This window comes from Triturus cristatus, chromosome 1_2 (genome assembly GCF_964204655.1).
Source record: "Triturus cristatus chromosome 1_2, aTriCri1.1, whole genome shotgun sequence".
Classification (NCBI taxonomy): domain Eukaryota; kingdom Metazoa; phylum Chordata; class Amphibia; order Caudata; family Salamandridae; genus Triturus; species Triturus cristatus.
Genome location: NC_140580.1, coordinates 988,425,065 through 988,447,635, shown reverse-complemented (window position 1 = coordinate 988,447,635; position 22,571 = coordinate 988,425,065). Strand labels below are relative to the sequence as shown.

At 45.6% G+C, this 22,571-nt stretch overlaps 1 protein-coding gene across 1 annotated transcript in view; it reads right to left on the bottom strand.

Annotated features, from left to right (window-relative positions):
• The window catches only part of MAMDC4 (MAM domain containing 4), a 394,635-nt gene that overhangs the window by 158,422 nt on the left and 213,642 nt on the right, over positions 1-22,571 (bottom strand). The window contains exons 17-18 of the mRNA XM_085611032.1: positions 14,634-14,774; positions 12,853-12,993 (exon numbers count right to left, since the gene is read on the bottom strand). Of these exons, the coding sequence (XP_085467158.1) occupies positions 12,853-12,993; positions 14,634-14,774 (282 nt within the window). The remainder of the gene's footprint in view (positions 1-12,852; positions 12,994-14,633; positions 14,775-22,571) is intronic.

Below are 22,571 nucleotides of genomic sequence, written 5' to 3'. Positions count from 1 at the left end.
GGACCAGTACCGACAAAATGCCTCTGTCAGCCCGCATCCGCAGGTTATCCAACACGGTGACCAGAGCTGTCTCCGTCCCATGACCTGGCCGAAAGCCAAACTGGTTTCTGTCCAGAAGATGGAACTCTTCCAGATACCCTGACAGGGATCTACTCACTACCTTTTCAACAATGTTAATAGGAAACAGCAGCAAGGAGATAGGTCTAAAACTAGCAGGATCTCCTGGGTCCAAGGAAGGCTTCTTTAATAGTGGAGTGACCACTGCCAGCTTCCAGGCTTCAGGCACCACCCCTTCCTCCAAGGATTGGCAGCATATTTGCCGCATCCGAGGGAGCAGTGCCTGTGCATGCTCTTTCCAGATCTTGTTAGGTAGGGGGTCTAACGGAGACCCTGACCTCACATTCTGTGCACAGCTATTAAACAACTCGTCTGTAAGGGGTGTGAAGTGATCCAATGAAGTTACCGCCCCTGGTTCTTCCGAAGACCTGTGTCCATGAATGTTTTGGAGGGTGGGATCACATGAAGTTAGCCCCCTACAATTTTTGAAATTTTCTCCTCAAAGTGGGAGGCAATTTTATCGCATAGCGCCTGCGAGGCAACCACTTTGTTTCCCAGACTAGTGGGGGTAGAGAGGTCTCTAACAATCTTAAAGAGAGCTCTGGCGCTGTTTGATGCTGACAGAATGGTGTTCGTAAAAAAGTCCGCCTTGGCCTTAGCAATCAGCTCTTTATACTGAGCCAACACCCTTCTAAGGACCATTTTATCATGCTCAGCATAGTGCCTGCTCCATTTCCTCTCTGCATGCCGGCAGGATCTACGTGTATTCCTCAGCTCTTCGGTATACCAAAGTGCAGAATGTTTTATTCTGGCCTTCAGGTGCTTCAAAGGCGCATGCCGGTCTAATACTTCATGGATATAGTTGTGATACAGGCGGTAGTTCGTACCCACTGACTCATGAGGGTCAAATTGAGGCAGGTTTTGAAAGAGTGGCTCCGCCCTGCTTTTCATAAGTTTTGCCCAATCTCTCCCCATGCGATATATTACAGGAGGCAGTCCAGCTGTTTTACCTCCAGGTATTCGAATCCGAAACCGAATCAGCGAGTGATCTGTCCAGGTCTGAGGTAAAATGTTAACCACCTCGGTTTCAGAACAGTCAGCAAACAGAAGGTCCAAAATATGCCCTCCTTGATGGGTGGGTTGCTGGACCAGCTGATGCAGGTTACAACTCTCACAAGTTTCCCTGAGATCTCTTAAAGTACCATTCTCCCACAAATTGAAATCACCCAGAAGCAGCATTCTAGAATGGGTTAGTGACTGGGCCGCAATGACATCCAGGAGCGCCTGGTACTGAGTGTTAGAGCTAGGGGGTCTATAGCCGACCATCCCAGTAAGGAGCCTCCCCCTCTGTTCTTGTAGGGAGAATCCTAAGAGCTCAATGCCCGCGACCTCATCAACCTCAAACGGGGCAAAGTCCCAGGTGTCCTTAAACATCACCCCAACCCCTCCACCTCTCCCCGTTACTCTGGGCTTATGAAAAATCTTATAGCCCTCCGGGCAGGCAAACCCCAGTTCCACCAGAGAGTCATTACTACACCACGTCTCCGTAAGAAATAACACGTCCAGTTCCAGATCTTCCACCAAATTTAAAACTTCCTGATGATGTTTGGCCAGGGAACGACAGTTAAGCAGACCACACTCAAGAACCGGGCTGGGCTGCAGCGCCTCAACACCCGTCTCCCCCCTACTAACCTTGTTCCCAATATCTAGTAGCTGTTCCTTAGTGTATTTAAGTGGAATTTGGCTGGCACGAGCAGCGTGGCTGGCGCTGGGTGCGGTCGAGGCGCGGACGGGCGCAGACGGGCTTGCCTCTGGCGCGCCTCCGGCGCGCGCGCTGCGCGCGCTGCGCGCTTGCATGGCCCCTCCTAAAGTAGTGGACCATCTGCAGCAGTTCAACCACTAGAGAGCCGACCAAAATGGCGACGCATAAGTGGCGACCGGAAGTGGGGAGATAGTCTTCTCGGCTTCTCGAGGGGAAGAATCCAGTGCTCTATCCCTCGCAAAATGCGGGAGTGAAGGACGTTTTATAGTGCGGTTATTTTTAAAGATCTGTTGCAATCCCCTGAATCCCCTCCCTTCAGCTCACCCAAACTCCAGTAAAATACAAATACAACACAGGCAAAGCAGAAAGAACAAAAAGCCCTCGCGTGTCACCCACAGCAGTCAGTGACACAGCGCAACACATATAGTTAAAAGCAGTCCTGGGGCTGCGCGCTTGCGTGGCCCCTCCTAAAGTAGTGGACCAGCTGCAGCGGTTCAACCACTAGAGAGCCGACCAAAATGGCGATGCTCAAGTGGCGACCGGAAGTGGGGAGATAGTCTTCTCGGCTTCTCGAGGGGAAGAATCCAGTGCTCTATTCCTCGCAAAATGCGGGAGTGAAGGAAGTTTTATAGTGCGGGTAAGTGCGGTTATTTTTAAAGATCTGTTGCAATCCCCTGAATCCCCTCCCTTCAGCTCACCCAAACTCCAGTAAAATACAAATACAACACAGGCAAAGCAGAAAGAACAAAAAGCGCTTGTGTGTCACCCACAGCAGTCAGTGACACAGCGCAACACATATAGTTAAAAGTAGTCTGCTCATCTGTCATCTGCTCTTACCTTTCTAAGCATCTCTCTATCCTCCTGTTGCTGCTCCTTCCTTCACCCCCACCGACATACCGACCATCCACCCCATACCCTCCTTCATACCGAGAGAAAGCCGTCTACCCAGACCCAAATGGACACACTCACCCATAGACATTTCAGAACTATCCTATCTCTTAGAGAGTTACGCAGCTTCATGTTCCACTCCTCCACCCTCTATTCCCGCAGTGGGCTACCTCATCTCCTCTATTATCTCAGACTGCAGTCAAACTAACACACACCATCCTGGTGTACAATAACCCCCCCTTTTAACTTGATACAAATCTCAACCTCCCTCCCTGAACAGCCTTGCCAGAATGTTAACAGTTTCTCCCTGAAATGCATGCTACACAATTGTCAGTCTGCAGTAAAACATTGTCTAGAGATATCGGCCTCCATGCTGGACCATAGTCTTGATATCCTGTTCCTCAGTGAAACGCAGCTCAACGACTCATCTAACTACACTCTAGACCTTCTACTTCCTCCCAATTACTCCATTTTACGTAGAGACTGGGGAGATAGACTAGGCGTAGGTCTCGCATTCATTCTCAGAAGCTCACTGATATGCAGGATCCTCCAAATGACTCCATTTCAGTCTTTCAAATGCATGTTGGTGGAAATGCCCACATCCACTACCTCCGACATCAGACGGAATGTTGGTTACCATCCACCGGGTCAAAACAATTCCTTCATTGAGGAATGTAGGGATCTCTTCCCCTCTCAACTGATCAGCTCAGACAACACGATATTCCTTGGAGACTTCAACATCCACTGGGGATTGCTTTAAACAAAACCGGACAGAGAACCAACTAGGCAGGAGGCACCAATCCTTCTGTGTGCAAACTCACAAAGGCGCCCTCTGTCCAAAGGAACCACCCTGAAAAACAGGGTCAATAAAGCAAATAAACTTGTATTGTGATTGCACCACTATTATTCAATATAATCAAATGGTCCACATAAAGTCCATCAAATATTCAGTTGTCCCTCTTTATTATTGATTCGTAATCTTCTTGTTTATAGAAAACAAACAGCCAACGCGTTTCGTTCTCCACAGAGAACGTCTTCAGGGCATTCCTGATTGTCACAAAAAAGCCGATATAAAATTTGTGACCATGTCGTCCTAATCCAAAGCGTCCTATCTGCCCGTTAGATATAAATCAACTTCTAGGTTGAGGGAAATGTGTTAGCTATCTTCCAAATTATCGTTATTATGGCGTCATCCAATGCAATTGTGATATGATAGTCACCGTACAGTTCTTATTCCATCATTATAGTAGAAGTATCGCAGTATTACCTATCGTAGAATTAATGAAGTGGCTACCGTTTTCCCGTTACGCGGAATCGCGCTACAAGTTCAAAACTTCCACTGGGGATTGGAGGGTAACAGCCTGGTGGACACCTTTACAGCCTTCCTCAAAGACAATGATTTCCAACAACACTGTCTTAAACCTACACACGACAAAGACACCATTCTTGATCTGATAATCTTCAATTCCCCCAATCTACAGTCATACAAGCCCATTCCAGCCGATTGGTCTCACCACATGCAGATCACATTCTCCCTCTACAGCTCTTATAACAAAACGTCCAGGAAACCCAAGAAAGAGAAAATATGGCTCAGGGACGCATCCAACCTTGACACAGAAGCTATGGTCATCATGGCACTTCCCACCCTAATCTCAATCACACTCCACCCTATTAATGAGGCCACTGACAAATGCAACTCCTGCATGGAATCCCTTATCGATAAATTTGCACCCCTGAAGTGCAAATTACCTAGACCAAAACCCTCCAATCCTCAGTTCTCAAAAAACTTTACGAAGAAAGAAAGCTTATCAGAAAGTGTGAGAAAGAATGCAGATTAGCACCCTCTCACCTAAGTATGAATAAGCTTTGGATAGCAGGAAAACAAAGACCAAATCTTTAGAGCCAAATCCTCTTACTTCAGAGCACTCATGAATTCTGCAAATAACAGACCAAAGCACCTGTTCGAGTTTCTCGCTCAAACTACAAACTCATCCACTTCTTCAACTCTTGAGTCATCAGTGGCCCACTCCAATAACTTTGTGGATTTCTTTGATAGAAAAGTCAGAGACATCCATATCTCGCTACATACCTGTGAACCTACAGAAACTGAGATTCTACCTTGCAGGGTGCTTCATTCATGGTCCTCTTTCTCCCCAATTTCTGAACGAGACTTGCAGAGAACAATCCCCAAAGAGAAACCCTTGAATCACCTTCAGGATGCAATTCCAGGGTCTACAAGCAAATCTCATGCCACACACCTTCTCCCCTTATGGACCAACATGGTCAACTCCTCTCTTCAATAGGGCCTATTTCCAGAATGATTAAAAGTGGGTCAAGTCTCTCTTCTCTTGAAAAAACAACCTCAGTCTCGACCCAGAGAACATGAACAACTACTGTCCAGTCTCGACACTTCCATTTTTAGGCAAAGTCATTAAAAGTTGCATTGCTCCCCAGATCACGTCACACATTTAAACAAAAAACCTCCTACACTCTCTCCAAACAGGTTTCCGCCAGGGCCACAGTACAGAAGCTGCTATCCTACAAATAGTCGATGACTCCCTTAGAATTCTCGACTCCGGGAACTCCTGCCTCCTGGTCCTCCTGGGCTTGTCTACTGCATTCGACACTGTCAACCATCTGGACCTCCTTCGCACTCTTGAACAACGCATGGACTGTGGAGGCACAGTCCTCAATTGGTTCTCCTCTTACCTAACCAACCGTGCCCAAATTGTGAAAATGTGAAACTTGTTCTCAAGAGCAGTCAATGTACATCAAGGGTCCCTCAAGGCTCGATCCTCTCCCCAACCCTCTTTAACCTTTACCTAGAACCACCATGTGTGATTCTCAAAAATGCTGGGATTCTCTTCCACCTCTACACTCAAATATACATGAAAATCTCTTCCCCTGAAGACCTTGCCCTCCATTCACTCACCCACCTAACGATTCATAACTGGATGTCTAACCATCATCCAAAACTCAACCTAACTAAAACAGAATTTCTTTTGATCTCATCTCTGAAAGCAAAAACCCCAGTACAGGCATGGATGGCTGCCCTGCCATTGTCCAGAGTGCTAGATCCCTTTATATCACCCTTGACAATCATCTATACCTTCACAGCCACATCACAGCCATGGCCAAAAGCACACATCACCAACTCAGACAGCTGTGGGGCGTCAGACAATTAATCCCTAGACAAGACCTCAAAACAGTGGTGCAGTCTCGCATCCTCTCCAAACTAGACTACGGAATTACCTTTCTCTCAGGCATTCACAAAGTTCATCTAGGCCCACTGAGACCAACACTACATGCAGGAGCACACTCCGTGTAAGGTCTCAAGAAATGTGACCACATTTCCCCAGCCCTGCTAATCCTCCAATGGCTTCCCATTGAAGCTCTCGCCCAATTCAAAGGCGCCTGCATTAACCACAGAGCACTGCACTCCTCTTCACCCTCCAATCAAAGTGAGAAACTGAAAATCCCTGGAGCAAATAGGGGTTCCAGAAATGTCCAATCCCTGCTCATGGGCCCCAAAATTCCGTTGAGAATGGTACATGAGCTAGCCATTCTTTGGTAGTGCTACAAGAATCTGGAACTCCTTACCTGACTCCCTTTGCCTAACAACCTGCATAACCACCTTCAAAAAGGACCTCAAGCTCCTCCTATTTGACAGACACCTGGGTCAATTAACCTCAACCATACCTAAGAACTCTATCCAGGAGACAAGCTACCTCCATTGTGTGTCTCCACCATCTGCAAATGTTTGAACGTTAATTATTCTAACTATAACTTGCTGTACCCTTGTGTCCTGCTACTGTTGTAAAGTGCTCTGATGCCTTCGGGCCATGTCCGGGCTATATAAAATTGCAAAAATAAAATGTAAAAAATGTATTGGGTTGTTTTTTCAGCGCACACATAGTGGCCCTGGGAGAAATTAACAAAACTCTATTAATTTCAATGACTGGCGCAGGCCAAAGGCGACAATGGGGCAGTGGGTGGCAACTATTTGTTAATCATCACGAGGGGTCGGGCTGTAGGAGGGGGTGCAGAGATCTGCTTTCCTCGCTTCGGATAAATGTGCAGTAGCACGTGTTTCAGTATTGCGTATGGTTTCACATTCAAAAACATTATGAAACTCAGCCTGAGGTTGCCACTTCAGTAGGCGCCTTATCTGGCACGGACCCAGAAGAAGGAATGATCCAGCTTTGGGAAACAATAAATGTTGACACACTGGATCGGAGGTCCTTGTTAATTAGTAAGTGTCTTTTCTCATCGCCTGTCCCCATTTGCTCCCAGTTGCGTCTCTAGCTTTCCTCCGTGTCTAGTACCTGGTAGCAATGCGATCTGTGGGGAGCCGATGGAGGCCGGCTGGGGCTGTGGCGAGGCTGTACTGGGTAGAAAATACTGCTAGAAGTGGGTAGAGGGAGGGGGACCTGGATAAACTGTGAACTGCAGGGCCCTCAGATGTTTGGCTCGGGTTGCAAGACAGGGAAGGGGCACAAAGTTTCTAGAACTGGGGGGAAGGCACAGCTTTAGTTTATTCGGGGATACCTCGGGCCAGACCTAATAGGAGTTGGAAGACTTGGAAAATGGGGTCACTCTCAAAGTGGAATCTGGTACGTACATTACCCAGTGTGGAGAGGGTCTTGACACTCCTATACCTTTTTAGGTCTCGCCTGACCCAGCGCATGCGCTGGTGCGGCAAGACTTTTTGTGAGGGCTCAAAAAAGTGCTGCCATGGCCAGCCTAGAGCTACAGTGCATGTGTGCGGGCATGCGTGCCGGCTTGATCGGATCACTTTCACTTTCGCGGCAGCAGGGCCGCTTTGATGTTCTCCGTGAGCCAGTTCTGGGCATGAAAACCATACTGCATTTTCTAATATACATATTTTTCAGAAATGCTAGAGGCTGAACTCCACCTGTCAAATAAATCTGTTGTAAAAGGCACTTTATTTAACCGAGTCATTTGTGGCTGCACGTTTGAGCGTAGCAGCAGTGTGTGCCACAAGCACTTTATACCAGTAAAAAACATAAATACTTATTTGAGACCACGATTTAAATTTAAGGGTGAAATATGTTTGTGTCAAGTTGAACTGCAAGACTTACACGGAATAAAATACTGAGAGGCAGATTTACAATAACTGGCGCATCCCTGCCTATCAGCAGGGATGCGCCAGTTATTGTGCGTCACGGCTCCGCCACCATGGATGCGCCGCATTTACAATGCGGCGCAGCATGGGGCAAAAACAGACAGATGTGTGACGCATCTGTGCCATAAAGGCGCCGCATTGCTGGAGTTGCATCGCAAGCACGACGCAGCTCCAGCAAGGCTCTGGGGTGCCCTATCGTAACAATGCTTTGTCAATCCTTACGCCTGCTTCAAGCAGGCGCAGGGTTTTGACGCAGACTGGGCTCAAAAGTGACTGAGTGAAATCTTGTAGATATCACTCAGCCACTTTTGGGAAGTGTTCCTGCAATGGAACGCCCCCCCCCCCCTGCGCAGCAACGCCTACTTCTGGCGCAGGGCTTTACAACGTGACGCATCTCCCAGATGCGTCAGGTTGTAAATACCCAGCATGGCGCTGGTTTTGCGCTGCTGCTGCGTCACAAAAGTGATGCAACGGCAGCGTAAATGAGGTGCAAGAGGCTTGTAAATCTGCCCCTGAGCTTGTAGGGAAGACCTTTTCCATTTGTTTTCTAGTTGTTCATAAAGTGTAAAGGAAATCCACAAAGCATAGATTTACATACCATCATGTACCTCATTTACATAGTCTACAGTGACCCTGAACACGTCTTGGCTCGCACTCTCAATTATCTGCTTTGGACATCCATGGTCACGACAACACCGAGAACCAATACATATTTACAATCAAAGAAGCGCGGTGAAGCTAGTGCATCTTGGCTAAGAGAGGAGCACGCCACAGTAGTGACAGCTTTGATATGTGATAGTAAGGCAGCGTAAAGAGTGATTACATTCCATGTGCCGTTCGTAGCAGACACACGTCTTTCAGAGACGACATGCCAAGAAAGAGGCTGTCACTAAAAAAGGTTTTCCCGATGTTGCAAAACGTCAGAAGCATCGGTACACTGGACTCATCGTAAGAGATGACGGTGTGCGAGGGTGACAATCAGGACAACGAGTCATGCAAAAAGATTTTTCCTCCATTACAATATGCAGTCAGAAAATTGAATCAACAGGGAATATCTTAAGGGAGAATAAAAGAGAAAAGTCAAATACACATCACAGTTTAAAACCATTTTTTATACATAAATATATATTTAAAAATGGAACTTCGTCGAAAATAATACATTTTTGTCTTTTAATGTTTGCACCAAAGTTTGGAACCCCACTGTGCAAAATGCAGTCTTTTGGCCAACCGAATTTAGTGCTGAGTGTGCAGGAAGCAAAGGTACAAGAGCAGGGAGTAAACAATGTGTTATGTTTTTTAGAATTAGCTTGGAAATTCCCGTACAGAATATTCTCACCTTAAATCTGACTTAAGTTTATTATAAAACTGAAGCTTTCATTTGGAGATGGAACAAAGTAAGATTAAGTGGTTCAGTATATGGTGAAGCCTCAAGATCAGAGGGCGGGTCTTCCAGGTCAGCAGAGGAGGACTAGTATTCAAGTCCAGGAATGGCGCTACCCTGCCAACACTTCCCATTGCGTCACTTATCCGCTTTCGTGCTAGTTTATTCAATGACCTTCACCACGCATCTTTTTGTTTCCTCCTCGTTGGTTCCCTCAGATGTCACTTCAGGTTGCGTTGTTCAGCGTGTTTTTTCAGTCCTTGCCCCCCCCTCCCTTATTACAAACTGTGTCCATATTAACCTTCAAGTCGCACCATTGACAACGTGCTTTGGTGCCTTAAAAGGTCGCAGTTTATTCAAACATAACATGTTTATACAATTTGCAATATTCATGGTCATACCAATTGCCCTTTGGGAAACGGCCACTATAACGCGGCCGTTTCCACGCATAACCATAACCACGCATGCATTACAACGCATGCGTGGTTACAACTAATAGCTTTTACCACGCATACCTTTACTACGAGATACGTAGTAAAGGCATGTGTGCTAAAGTTAAAAGTAAACAAGCATTGGCATAGCCAATAGGTCTCGCCTTTGGAACCTTATAAGTATTTAGTTATGCAGTACAATATCCTTGGTGCAACAACATCAACTGTTGCATGGCTAAACACTTATAAGGTCACAAAGGCGAGACCTATTGGCTATGCCAATGCTTGTTTCAGTAGACTTTTGGGTGATTGGCAGTAGTTCTAATTTAAGTCAGGTTTTTTGCATGATTGGTAATGACACATTGGATGCTGCGTGCTTGGCGTTGCACCATTGGTGGGAGTGGTGAGGAGGTGCTTTGTCACTGTCTCCTAACAGGAGTGATGGTGCAAGCAGAATGTGCCTTACTGCTGCTCGTTAGACGTGTGTTTGAGCAGAGGTTGTTTGATAAAGAAACGTTTGCTGAGGAGGTGTGCATAGTTTGGAGGACAAGGTCTTCACACTGATCCTTTAGTGGTTGCGTGCCACAGAGTGCTTTGCAGCAGAAAGCCTTGTGCTAACCCTTAGCGTTGAATATTCAGACAGTATGGGTGACTGGCGCTGACATTTGTGAGGTGACGTTTGTGCGGTGTGTTGAGAAAATCTCTACAGTGCATTTAAGCACATTGTGGAGCCTTTGGGTGAGGCGTCATAGTAGTGTGCATTTGGGACTGTTCCAATCATACCGCCTTTAGAGTAGTCACTACTGGGATCTGCTATTCCTACAATTACATTTGAAAAAAAATGAGATGGATATGTAGCATATTGTTTCTTGTACACGTGATATACACATCTAATTTCATATGTAAAAAAGTATTAGCTAAACCAAAGTATGAGCATGTTTGTAGTTTGGACCATTCCCTGCGTGACGGCTTGCCCACGGATCACTGCAACCTCATCAGAAACTGCCTCTGAATTCAGAGTGCTGCTCAACATGCATTTCCTTGTCGCACTGTGCCCATTTAGGCAGAATACCCAGTGCTGATTCTGTTTTGGATATTAGCCCTGTACAAGGTCACATCTTAGTTTATGTAACGCACTTGAAATACATGGAAAAAACAATATTCGTGTTTTCTCACTGACATATTGAGCATTGTCATTAAGCCCCGTGTCTTTATCATCAGCAGGGTCACCCTGTGTCATTGTCATATGTCAAACCCAGTACCTGCGATGGGCATAGGGAACAAAGTCACAAAATCACCCCTAAGAGGTCTGTGGGCCTCTGCTTTTTGTCTGTAATTAATGCAATCAGATGCAATTACAGAGGTGTGCCCACCTCAGGGTGTTTTTCAACAAGGAGATGTGTAGTCCTGAGAAAGGAGAGAGAGAAGTGGTCAAGGTGAGACGAAAGGGAGCAGAACTGCAGGGGAACAACATGTTCCCCTGTCAACAATGGAAAAGAAAATTGAAAGAGAGCAGGGAAGAAGAGAGGGAGGAGAGCAAACCAAATACTGCGGGAGAGAGAAGGCAGGCAGAACAGATGTGAAGGAGAGAGAGATGGGACAAAAGGGAAACGAACTTTGGAATAGAGAGGAGAGAAACAAAACAGCTGAGAAGGAGCAGTGAATATGTAAAGTGGAGACCGAGCTGATAAGGACTGCTGACTAGACAGAAAAGAGCTGTGGTGGAGAGGAGAAGGTGCAGGGCAGGGACAGAAGGGGCGAGGAACAGACAGAATGATGAATAGGGAGAAAACATATTCGAAATACCTGGAGGGAGGTCACAGGAGAGAGGATAGGCAGTGGAAGAAAGATAAAGTAGAGCTGCATGGGTGGCTGCTGCGGCCACTAGGTCCCTTCTCTTCGGTGAATCAATGAAAAATGGTCACATCAGCCGACAATGCCCTGGTGTGATCTGCAGACATGGGAAAGCATGGCACTTGTACAGCCAACAAAGCATGCATTGAGGATCTCAGTGGAACATGGTCAGGGTGAATAGTGCAGTTCAACAACAGTGCAATGCATGGGTATTGCCAGTAGTAAGGCACCTCTATCGCTAGAAGCTTGCTTAGGATGAGGGAACCTTGTTGTTCAAAAATACAATTGTTTTTACTGAGATCTAAATTGTTCTTATGGCAGTACACACTTGTATTTGTGTGGGGTTAGGTGTAGGTGAAAATACTGCGCACTGTGGTGTTGCTGTATGCGTTACACTGAAATGCAAAGATTTCCGTGGTTGACAGTGCATTGTAAATTTCACCATTCTAATCAGTTTTTCCCCAAAATGTTCTTGGGTGGGGAATACACCCCAGCATTGTTCCCCCTTTTCAGTTTAGGCAAGCTTGTTGTGCTTGCTCGCACATTTTCACAGGTCTACAATTTTCGCTCACCACATTTAAAATCCACCAGCCGCCACTGATTGTGACTGACCAGCATTTGTCACTGTTCTTCCTGTTTCTGTAATAGAGTTCTGAAGGTCAGTTTTCATACTATGGTAATTTTGCTTTTTAATGAATAAACACAATCAGACTTTCATCATGCTGTTAATATTTGCATGGTGTCGTGCCCTTTTTAGGTCTCGCCTGACCCAGCACATGCGCTGGTCTAGCGAGACATTTTGAGAGGGCTCCAAAAAGTGCTACCAGGCCAGCCTAGAGCTACAGTGCATGTGCGCGGGCGCGCGCGTCGCACTTTACCGTGATTACTTTCACTTTCGCGGCCGCTTTGATGTTTGATCGCGATCACTTTCGCGGCCGCTTTGATGTTTTCCGTGAGGCTTCAATAGATTGCAGCAGTTAAAACAAGCATTGGCATAGCCAATAGGTCTCGCTTTTGGGACCTTATAAGTGTTTAGTTATGCAACTGTTGCATGGCTAAACACTTATAAGGTCCCAAAGGCGAGACCTATTGGCTATGCCAATGCTTGTTTAACTTAGTGTAATCACTGTGTGCTTTGAATGAAGAATATGAATGAATGTAAATGGGCAGTAATGGGATTCTTCTGAAGAATCCTACATCATCGCCACAAAGCAAAGGATTTTCTATTACTACCATCTCCAAATCAGACCTGAAACAATATTTTGAACGAGGGGCAACAAACTTCCCTTCTTTCTGAATGGCTAGATCTCGGCCACCATGGAATGAAACTTACCAATGTGAGGTCCATACATGTGATACCAAAACGAGAGGCACTGTTTCTGTACGCCAGAAACGGGCTTCTGCGGGGAGGTGTGAAGGCGGGTTCTCGTGCCACGATGCAAACCAGAGGAGGTGTCTGCATAGAGGAATTTACCTAAGAACCAAGAAAAGGCTGTTCATGACCAACAGACTTGCAAGTATTGGAAACAACATCACGGGTTAACACTGGAACATGAAGGCTAATAGTAGTATGCGCTCATCTCAAAGACACAGCAGCCCTATGTGGCTACTGTCTTAGAGATAGATGGCCATGGTCAATGGGATGGAAAGGATAATGCAGTCGGGTGAAGCCAAGTTATATGCCCACATTACACACAAACAGTATTACAGAACTTGGCACAAAGCACCCATATCTGCATAACAGGAAGCACTCATTATAATTATTAGCATGAGTGGATCGTTCAATCTGCTGTCTGAAGGACAGACAATCCTTTGCCACCAAGACATTATTTTCAAGCCAACCGAGGCCAAAAGCGGAATGTCATAACCAAGACTAACTATCTGGCTTAACAAACAAATGAAAGTACAAATGTCAAACACTAAGAACCAACACACTGACGGAGTTATATAGACCGGTTCTGCAAACTGAACTGCATGGTGGCTGTCCACCGGCTGTCTTGTTCTGGTTTCCACTGGCCAGTCATGCTTTCTGTTGAAATAACATAGTCATAGTTGGAACTCTAGCTGGCAGGCTCTACAGAGATGCCAGCCAATCAGCAATGAGAATGACATTTCCTTTTATGCTCTTGTTGCATGAATTGAGAGCTCATGGTAGCTTATAATGTGGCTCTCTAAGTTGCACCAAACCTGTATCTTCATTTTCCTCTTCTCTCAATATGGTATTTTTCAACAGCAACAAATTCATTAAATGCCATGTACTAGTAAAGTGTATCCCTTTGTTGTTACTTGAACAGTTAGGATATTGTGTTTTTTATGTCTGGGAAGATCAGGTAGGATAAATTCTAACACAGATGGTGTTTGCCAAGTGAAGACCATCCTGGCTGAAGATTATGCTAGACAGTGATGTCACCAGAGGAAGACCAGATGTTGAATGCCGATGGACACAGAACATCTCTATCAGTCTCGGCAGAAGTGACCCCCCCCCCCCCCCCCACTGAAAAAGACAAGAGGCATCAGAGTCAATTAAGTCATTTCTGGGGTATTACTTCCCAAATCACTGTCTGGCAGGTGGCACTCGGCGGAAGCCACTATGGCACCCATCTGTTGCTTAAGCGTCTTGAGATGAGGATTCAAGCCAATACCGCATGTAGCACAGGAAATGTAAGCACACAATCTCTTCTGGCATGGAACTGTCTGTAGGGATTGTAATGACAAAATGTTCTGGAGAGGTGATCTAAGTATCATAATGTCAGAACACATATTTAAGCACTTGAGACCCTGTTGTGTAGCAACTCCCAGACTATATCAGAAGATAATTGATTGGATGCAATGCACCTTCTTTCACTGCAGTTGTAAGAAGGTGCCAATAACTGCAGAACACCTTCCTCCCCTCAGCAATCTGTATGTTCCAAGCTGGAGGCTCTCAGTTGTTTACAGGGCTGGAGCTCAAGAACTGGAGAGAAGTCAACGTATACGGAACTTGAACCTCAGAGTTCCAAAATGTGGTGCGAGCATTGAATACTCTCTGTAAGTACAGGTATCCATGGCATTCCTTCACCATTAGTAAACACAGAGATCTGAAATACAGTGCCATAGTCTGTGAACTATTCATACCTTTTCCAGTAGTATGGTCAAAATTAGGCATGTGGTTAGAGACAGGATCTTGGCTCGCATCTCCAAATGCCCATTCAAAGTCATCTCTTTGGTCCTGGTACCAGCCACACATATCAGTCTCAAAGTTGCAAGAAATGTCCACTAGGGATGAAAACAGAAGCCAAGCTCATAAACGGAAAAACATATGCAGTCACATCTTTCAGTAACTAATTACCTTCTGCTTTATTTACTATCCTGTGCAGCTGATCAAGATTGTCATGTCGTATGTTAACGACCTTAGCTTTCTTACCTTTCACTTGTCATATATGCTTAGCGTGTGAGAAATTAATCATGTGAAATCCAACCATTCCACTTAATTACATGTTCATGTGAATTAAACATTTTTCAATTATTTTTTTGATTTTGTCATACATCACAAACTCACTCAAATGAACAATCAGAAACACTGTAAGTGACTATATACAAAAATAACATATAAGATCTAGCTGAATTACTTTGTGTTAATCTTGTAGATGGTTTAACATACACCATTGCAGTGTGTACAGTCAAAATCTCCATCCTAAGTACCCCTACACAAGTACTATGTAGCTCCCTACTGGCATCTCAATCAAAGTATTCTAAAATCTAGCTTTAATACCAATATTTTCCAGGTTCATTCAGGACATCAAGCTGTACAGTTGCTTCCTCTTTAGATTTTAGCCAAATACAGCATAGCGTAGTCAGTTAGGGAGCCTAAGCATCACTTCGACTAAATGAAATTGGCAGAGGCATATTACATGGGTCTGACATTAAATTGTAGCAGATCAAGGGCCTGATTTGGAATTCAGCAAATGGGATACTCCATCATAAACATGACAGATATCTCACCTGCCGTATTGCAAGTGTTATTGCCAGGTTCTACAAGACTCTTGCTCAGGGGCTAAATCCAGTCCTGGATATTATCTGGAACCAGTCGCTGAAAACTGGAAACTATCCAGCTGAGTGTAGGAAAGCCTTGGTTAGACCCGTCTTAAAAAAAGAAGGAGTTGATCCCTTGGTATTAAAAAACTATCGCCCTATCTCTTTACTCTCAGCTCCAGCTAAAGTTTTGGAGAAGGAAGTTCAGAGGCAACTCTCGAGGTTCCTGGATGCCAACAACCTGTTGCATGACTCCCAGTCTGGTTTTAGAGCTACATTTAGCACTGAGACCGCACTCCTGGAGGCTACGGAGATTCTGAGAGAAACTGTGGACAAAGGACACTGTGCAATGCTTGTGTTATTAGATCTTTCTGCGGCATTTGATACCGTGTCCCATAAAATCCTACTGCACAGATTAGAGAACGTTGGTCTATCAGGAGCAGTTTTGTCGTGGTTTCAGACTTTTTTGGAGGGACGCTCGTAACAGGTGGTGTTGGGTCCGCATTCCTCACAAATAAAATTGCTGTCATGCGGAGTTCCTCAGGGCTCTGCACTGAGCCCGACACTTTTTAATGTTTACCTGGCTCCCCTAGCCCCTATAATTGAGAAACACGGCCTGCGTGTTGTCAACTATGCTGACGACTGTAGGAGAGTAGGGTCTGCAATCCTATGATCACCCAGATTTTTTGCTTTTGCTTCATTGGTTTACGACTTTCCCTGGCTGTGGGCCTGCCAATCAGACCCACAGCCTAGCTGTTCTCTCTCGAAATTAACACACATGTACATTAGGTGCATCCACTAATTGGAACTGGGCCGCCTTATCAGTCCCTGTATCAGCATACCATAGGTATCCAGGGCATCGGTGTACCCAGGGCCTACCAGGGGCTGCAGCATGTATTATGCCACCCCTGGATGGCCGCCCAAATCTGACACAACTGGCTGCACGACAGCTGGGGCAAGGTGGTGTAATCACCCGTTGCTGTAGGTGTAGTATTCCTATACCTAACCCTAAAATGGACACATGAATTCCTATCAGTCACTCCTATGGCAGGCCTTATCAATCCTGAAGGCAGAGTGCTGGGAATCATGTGAGATGGTGCTCTGGCGCGAGCTGAGCCCGTCGACGGCTTGCGGAGCCAAATCCTAATAGCCGTTCCATGGTGACGCGGGCCAACTACCTTAAAGTGCATTATAATCCTCGCGGTTATTTGCTAACTTTGGCATCGCATCACCCAAACATGTCGAGTAAGGTGTCATACGAATTGGAATACGAACCCCTCGCCAGTTCTGGCGACGGGGTTAGCATTCCACCCTTCTAGAGGGACACGACATGGAAGTAACCTTGAACCCCGGTTAAAGTTGACTCAAGCCTCAGCATCACAAAATGGATGCTGCCACCAGACACAAGTCTGACCTCCTGCTGCTGGGAGACCTTCCAGCGAGGGGAGCTTGGACAAAGGGTTTCCTGTCGAGGGCGGTGTTAGCACCATCCCAGACAGGGTTTGTGTATCCCAGGTAGGCAGGGCTGAAAGGAAGGTGATTGCAAGTGGCACCCCGGTGCTCACTGTGCATAGCCCGGCTCAAACCAGTTTCGGGGGCACACCAGCCCCTGAGCTGGGGCGAAGCCGGACAAAGGATAGGGGTGTAACCACCCCCCTCCTGGCCCCACCCATAGGTAGGACCTAGTCACGGGCCAGCCCCTTTTCTTAGAATAAAGGTAGGAGCGAGTCCCCTTCCCAAATTGGATAATTCTGAATCTTGAACTACTTTCCACGAAAGGAACTCTTGACTATTTCTGAAGACTCTCCCTTGTGGCTAAGGAGTAGCCACCCTGCACCAGCAGGCACCACCTAAGCGCTTGCGGTTTGCTGTACGTCTCTCCCACGAATCAAGACTGCCCAGCTCGACGAGACCCGGGTTCCCTGCCATCTCTGACCTCTACCTACATCATCAGCCCAGCTGAGATTCGTAGGTGTGACGAGACCTGCGGGGCCGGCCATCTTCAGAACCTGCACGACGCTTATCTAGTACGCCCACCGAGGGACCCTCGAGTGAGTACACCTAGGGTTTGAGAAGCCCTAACCCTGAGCAGCTCCAGCACCGAAGTCTGCCTCCCCAGCATCCACGAGATCTGCGTGGGGGCCCTTCTGCTCCTTGCTGCTCACCGCGTTGTCCGACCACTCGCCGACCGGCTTGTGGCCCTCTTCACGACGCACCACGACAGACTTTCATCACTGGTCTGGTTGCTCCAGACTGGCTCTTGCTCCCCTTCAACAGAGGAGTACCTCGGACCCTCCTGGTCCACTCCCGACGCCATCTTGACTCCACCGCGTGGGTTTGCCACTGCCAAGACCTGCTGCCCCATTCCTGGGCCCAGCATCATCGACAGCAGACACCTTCGTGGGACAGCCCGCCCTCCATCCTGGTCGCCGCCGCGCCAGCCGAGTCCGACGTCATCCACTCACCTGGTCGAGGTGACTTCAGCCGGTACCTTCCTGGTACCCACACGATCGCTGGCTAGCGGTTGAGAACTGAGTCCCCTCTGCTTTCAGGTTTCCTTCATCACCGATCCAGGCTTGGATCTCGCTGAACATCGACACTGGTCGCCTGCCAGCAACTTCTTCTTTCAGGCTCCTGAGACTACAACGAGGACTCCCGACATCTTGCTGAACCCCACGCAGCCGCAGCCTCGGGGCTAGGTAACTCGAGCATCTCGGTGCTCCATCGTAGGTTCACTCTACAAATGTCCAGTTCCTTTTTCGTTTAGTCCCACTGATCGGATTCCTCCGGAATCAGTCACTTTAAACTTTCTAACCTCTCCCATTCCACTTGCAGTGGAATGGTTTCGTGCCCTTCGGGCATTTGTGTAAATTGTGCAACCAGAAGTATTTTTCTAAGAGTTTTGTAGTGTGCTTAGCTCCCTGACTCATAAAGAGCCAGGGTAGTCTTGTTATAAATAAATATCCTTTATTTTCATAACAACTTGTGTGGTGTCCTTTCACTTGGCGTTCAAGGGGTATATGTGATGGTAAACAGCTGGCTTAACACGCCCTCTAGAGTTTAGCCTGAAGACTGCTCTTGTCCACGCTACTAGGATAGCTGGTCTATAAGGTTGACTTACAACCAATCATCAATAAGGGTCGTTTGGAATGATACACAGTGATCACTAGAATAGTGAGCACTACATATCAGGCCATCTTCCCACAACGACACCCAGCTCCTTTTCTCCTTTGATGAAAAGGATGGAGGAAGGATGTTGAGTGTTAAGAGCTGTATGTTGGATATAGTATCTTGGATGTCGGACAACTGTCTAAAGTTGAACACAGAAAAGACGGAGGTTTTATTTTTTAATAACAAATCTCCATTGTCCTCAGAATGTTGGTGGCCTGCCACCTTAAATCCTGCACCGGCTCCAGTCAGGGTGGCTCGGAACCTAGGCGTTAAAATGGATACAGAGCTTTCTGGAAAGGATCACATTGCGCAGCTCTCCGCAGTTTGTTTTTGGAAGCTTAGAATGCTGCGCCGTTTTCTTCACTTCCTGCCTGTAGACTGTCGTCAAACGGTGGTGCATGCCACCATCACTTCACGCCTGGATTACGCAAACAGTCTATTCATTGGACTTCCAGACTATCTGACAGCCAGGCTTCAGCTAATCCAAAACGCAGCAGCTAGATTAATCAGAAATATCCCTGTCCGCCATAGAATCTCCCCTCATCTGGCCAGTTTACACTGGCTACCTATAAAGAAAAGAGTGCTTTTTAAGGCTATGGTACTAATCCATCGTGCCTTGCATAATATCGGCCCTCTATATCTTAGAGCTAGAATTCAAAGGTACTCGCAAAATAGACTTTTAAGATCTAATAATCTGAATCTTCTTAAGGTACCTAAATTTAGAAAGGTCAGTATGGGCGGTCGGTCATTTTCTGTCCGGGCACCCACTATTTGGAATTCTATGCCGAAGGATCTTAGAGCGCTTGAGAAAGAAAATGTCTTCAGAAAGGCCTTGAAAACCTGGCTTTTTCTTTTGCATTGATTCATCTCCTCACTGGTCACAGCTCTTTTCCGTTCAGGTCCACATGATTAGTAACAGCGCCAGGACACCTCCGTTGGAGGTAGCTGCGCGCTATATAAGCTCCCATAACATAACATAACATAACATTGGATATAATGCAATTGTAATACGGCAGGCGGAATATCGGTTTGTGACGGAGGACCCCAAATCTTTAATCTTCTCTTTCACTATCAAAGCTGGTCCTCTTTCCCAACAAAGAGCCATTCTTCTCTTTGACAACAGCAGCTCATATGCAACAACTTTGCACACTCCTCATGGAACCTTGGCTAAATACAATTAGAACTGCCACTAAAGGCGAGGCTTCAAGCTGTACACCTATCACATCTGACTGCATCACAATTTTGTAGACCAGTATATACACACCCTCAAGAAATGCCATGCCAAATGACGCATTGCATCCTGTGCACATCGCATCGTCAAGTAATCCGAGCTCTTTCAGATGGAAGACAGCCATTAGAACGCAGGTACTGTTGCCATGCATGCCATTACCATGCAGGATTTAACAACGCATATGCCTTTACCGCGCATGCCTTTACAATTAATTTCCTTGTAAAGGCATATCCGGTTCAAATGTTAGTATTAGGCAAGTATTTAGAGTTTATATATCTATATATGAAATGTTTTAAAAGGGTATAGGGTGAGCATTTTTAGGGTTTAGGGTTGGTATGGCTAGGGTTTTAAATGTAAGTTTAGGTACATTTCTATAAATATTTATTTGCGGGGGAATGTTTTTTTTAAAAAGTGTTTACGGTGGGCATTTTTAGGGTTTAGAGTGGGTATGGATTTTTGGGTGTCAAGGATAATTATTGGGTTTAGGGTGAGTAAGGGTTTTTGGGTGGCAAGGGTAGTTTTAGGGTTCTGGGTGGGTAAGGGATTTTGGGTGGCAAGGGAATTTTTAGATTTAAGGGTGGGTATGGATTTTTAGGTTGAAAGGGAATGTTTATAGTTTAGGGTGGGTATGGGTTTTTGGGTGGCAAGGGTAGTTGTGGGGTTTAGGGTGGGTATGGGTTCTTGGGTGGCAAGGATACGTTTTAGGGTTTAGGGTGGATCTTAGTTTTTGGGTGGCAAGGGCATTTTTAGAGTTTAGGATGGCTTTGAGTTTTTGGGTAGCAAAGGTTATTTCAGAGTTTGTGGTGTGCATGAGTTTTTGAATGGCAAGGTATGTTTTTTAGGGTTTAGGTTAGATATCTGTTGAGAGGTTTTGGGGTTTCAAGGAGATGTATATATATATATTTGTATTTACTATTATGTATATATACACATGCACATTCATATGCAGTTGTGCATGTGTAACTATATAAAATTATACATATATATGCATATATACATATATTTATTTAAACAATATATATATATATATATATGTGTGTGTGTGTACAAATAAAATGTTTGTACCAACCTGTACATTTTTTAGCAAGCATATGCCTTTGCCATGCATGCCTTTACAATGAAAATGTAAGTATTTCACAGGAAAATATAAACCCTTGTTGTGAGGGTTTAGGGGTGCCAGCGGATGTTGCTAAGTTAGCATTAGTCCGTGCTTTGCATCACCGCCATCTTGCCGCTTATGCACACGACACTACATGCCTTGGTTCCCGTAAACACTTTTGCTCATGCTGCTTCACATGAGAACTGTCTGCCTTTCACTATTTCTGTTGTGCTCTGAGTTCTCGTCTGTACTTCGTGTTCAAGGCCAGAAAACAACTCCACTGGTTAATCGGCTTTGGTCCGTCCCACACACATATAGACATAACATGGAACACAGCTGTGCTTCTGACTTTTCGGGTGCTTTTAATATTGCATGGGATGCAAGATATCAACACTTGGAGAAAACCTTTCCAGAGGAAGAGCTGTGCTTGTGCGGGGATGTAAATCCTATCATCTAAGACTTGAGGTAGGGGGTTGCGCTGTCCAAGCCCAGAGGTCTTCCACTGATATAATAAACATAGCTTTGAGCACGGGGAGGGTGGTAAAGCGCTATATGGCTTCATCCACTGTCATTATAATATGCTTTGCCCGTTCGTATTATATGGAATTGTAACCATGCTGATTTTATTGTTTTTATGCATTTCTTTGCTAGTGTTAGCAAGTGTACTGCATTACAGAGCATGCTAGTTTAAATAAACATTTTAAACTATACATTGTCTCTGGTTACTCACATTGTGAACAGGTATGAGTTCCTAAGCGAAAGAGTGTCTTGTTCCCATGAATGCTGAGAGGCCCTGAGTCATGTGTTCTAGGATATCCAATCATTGGTAGCTCCGCTGTAGTACGGAGAACGAATGCGATAAAATAGCTAGCCGGATAGGGGTTCTGGGCACTGAGGCGTGTTTTTGGTACACCACAATACACCGAGGTCCTGGTTTCCTGTGCATAGTACTGTGTATGTGCAGAATCCCTGCAACACATTCTACATATATGGAAGACTGATGTAATTTGTTATTTATATTGCACTTTAATAATTATTCTTGCCTCTTTGAAATGTATGACTGGGGACCAACTGGAAAAATAAAGAAAAAAAGCATACAAATTACAAGTGACGGTGTTTGAGGAGTTTGTGCCGCGGTAGAACAGGTCATAGAAGACGACCACGTAATTGGTGTATATATATATATATATATATATATATATATATATATATATATATATATATATATGCCACAAGGAATCGCCTCAAAGGTTGCGCAGCATACACGCGCAAGAGACGATATATATATATGTGTATATATATATATATATATATATATATATACACACACATATATACATATATGTATATATATATGTATATGATGTCCAAAGTGCCCAGAGCAGTTGAGAGCACACACAAATTGGAGGAAACTGAAGATTTATTCAGGAAAGAAACGAGCAACAGCATTCATCATTAGTGTTCCTTCCGACGCGTTTCGAGTCTCCTGCCTCTTAGTCATGGATGATTAGTCATGCGCACAGAAGATGGCTCTGATCAT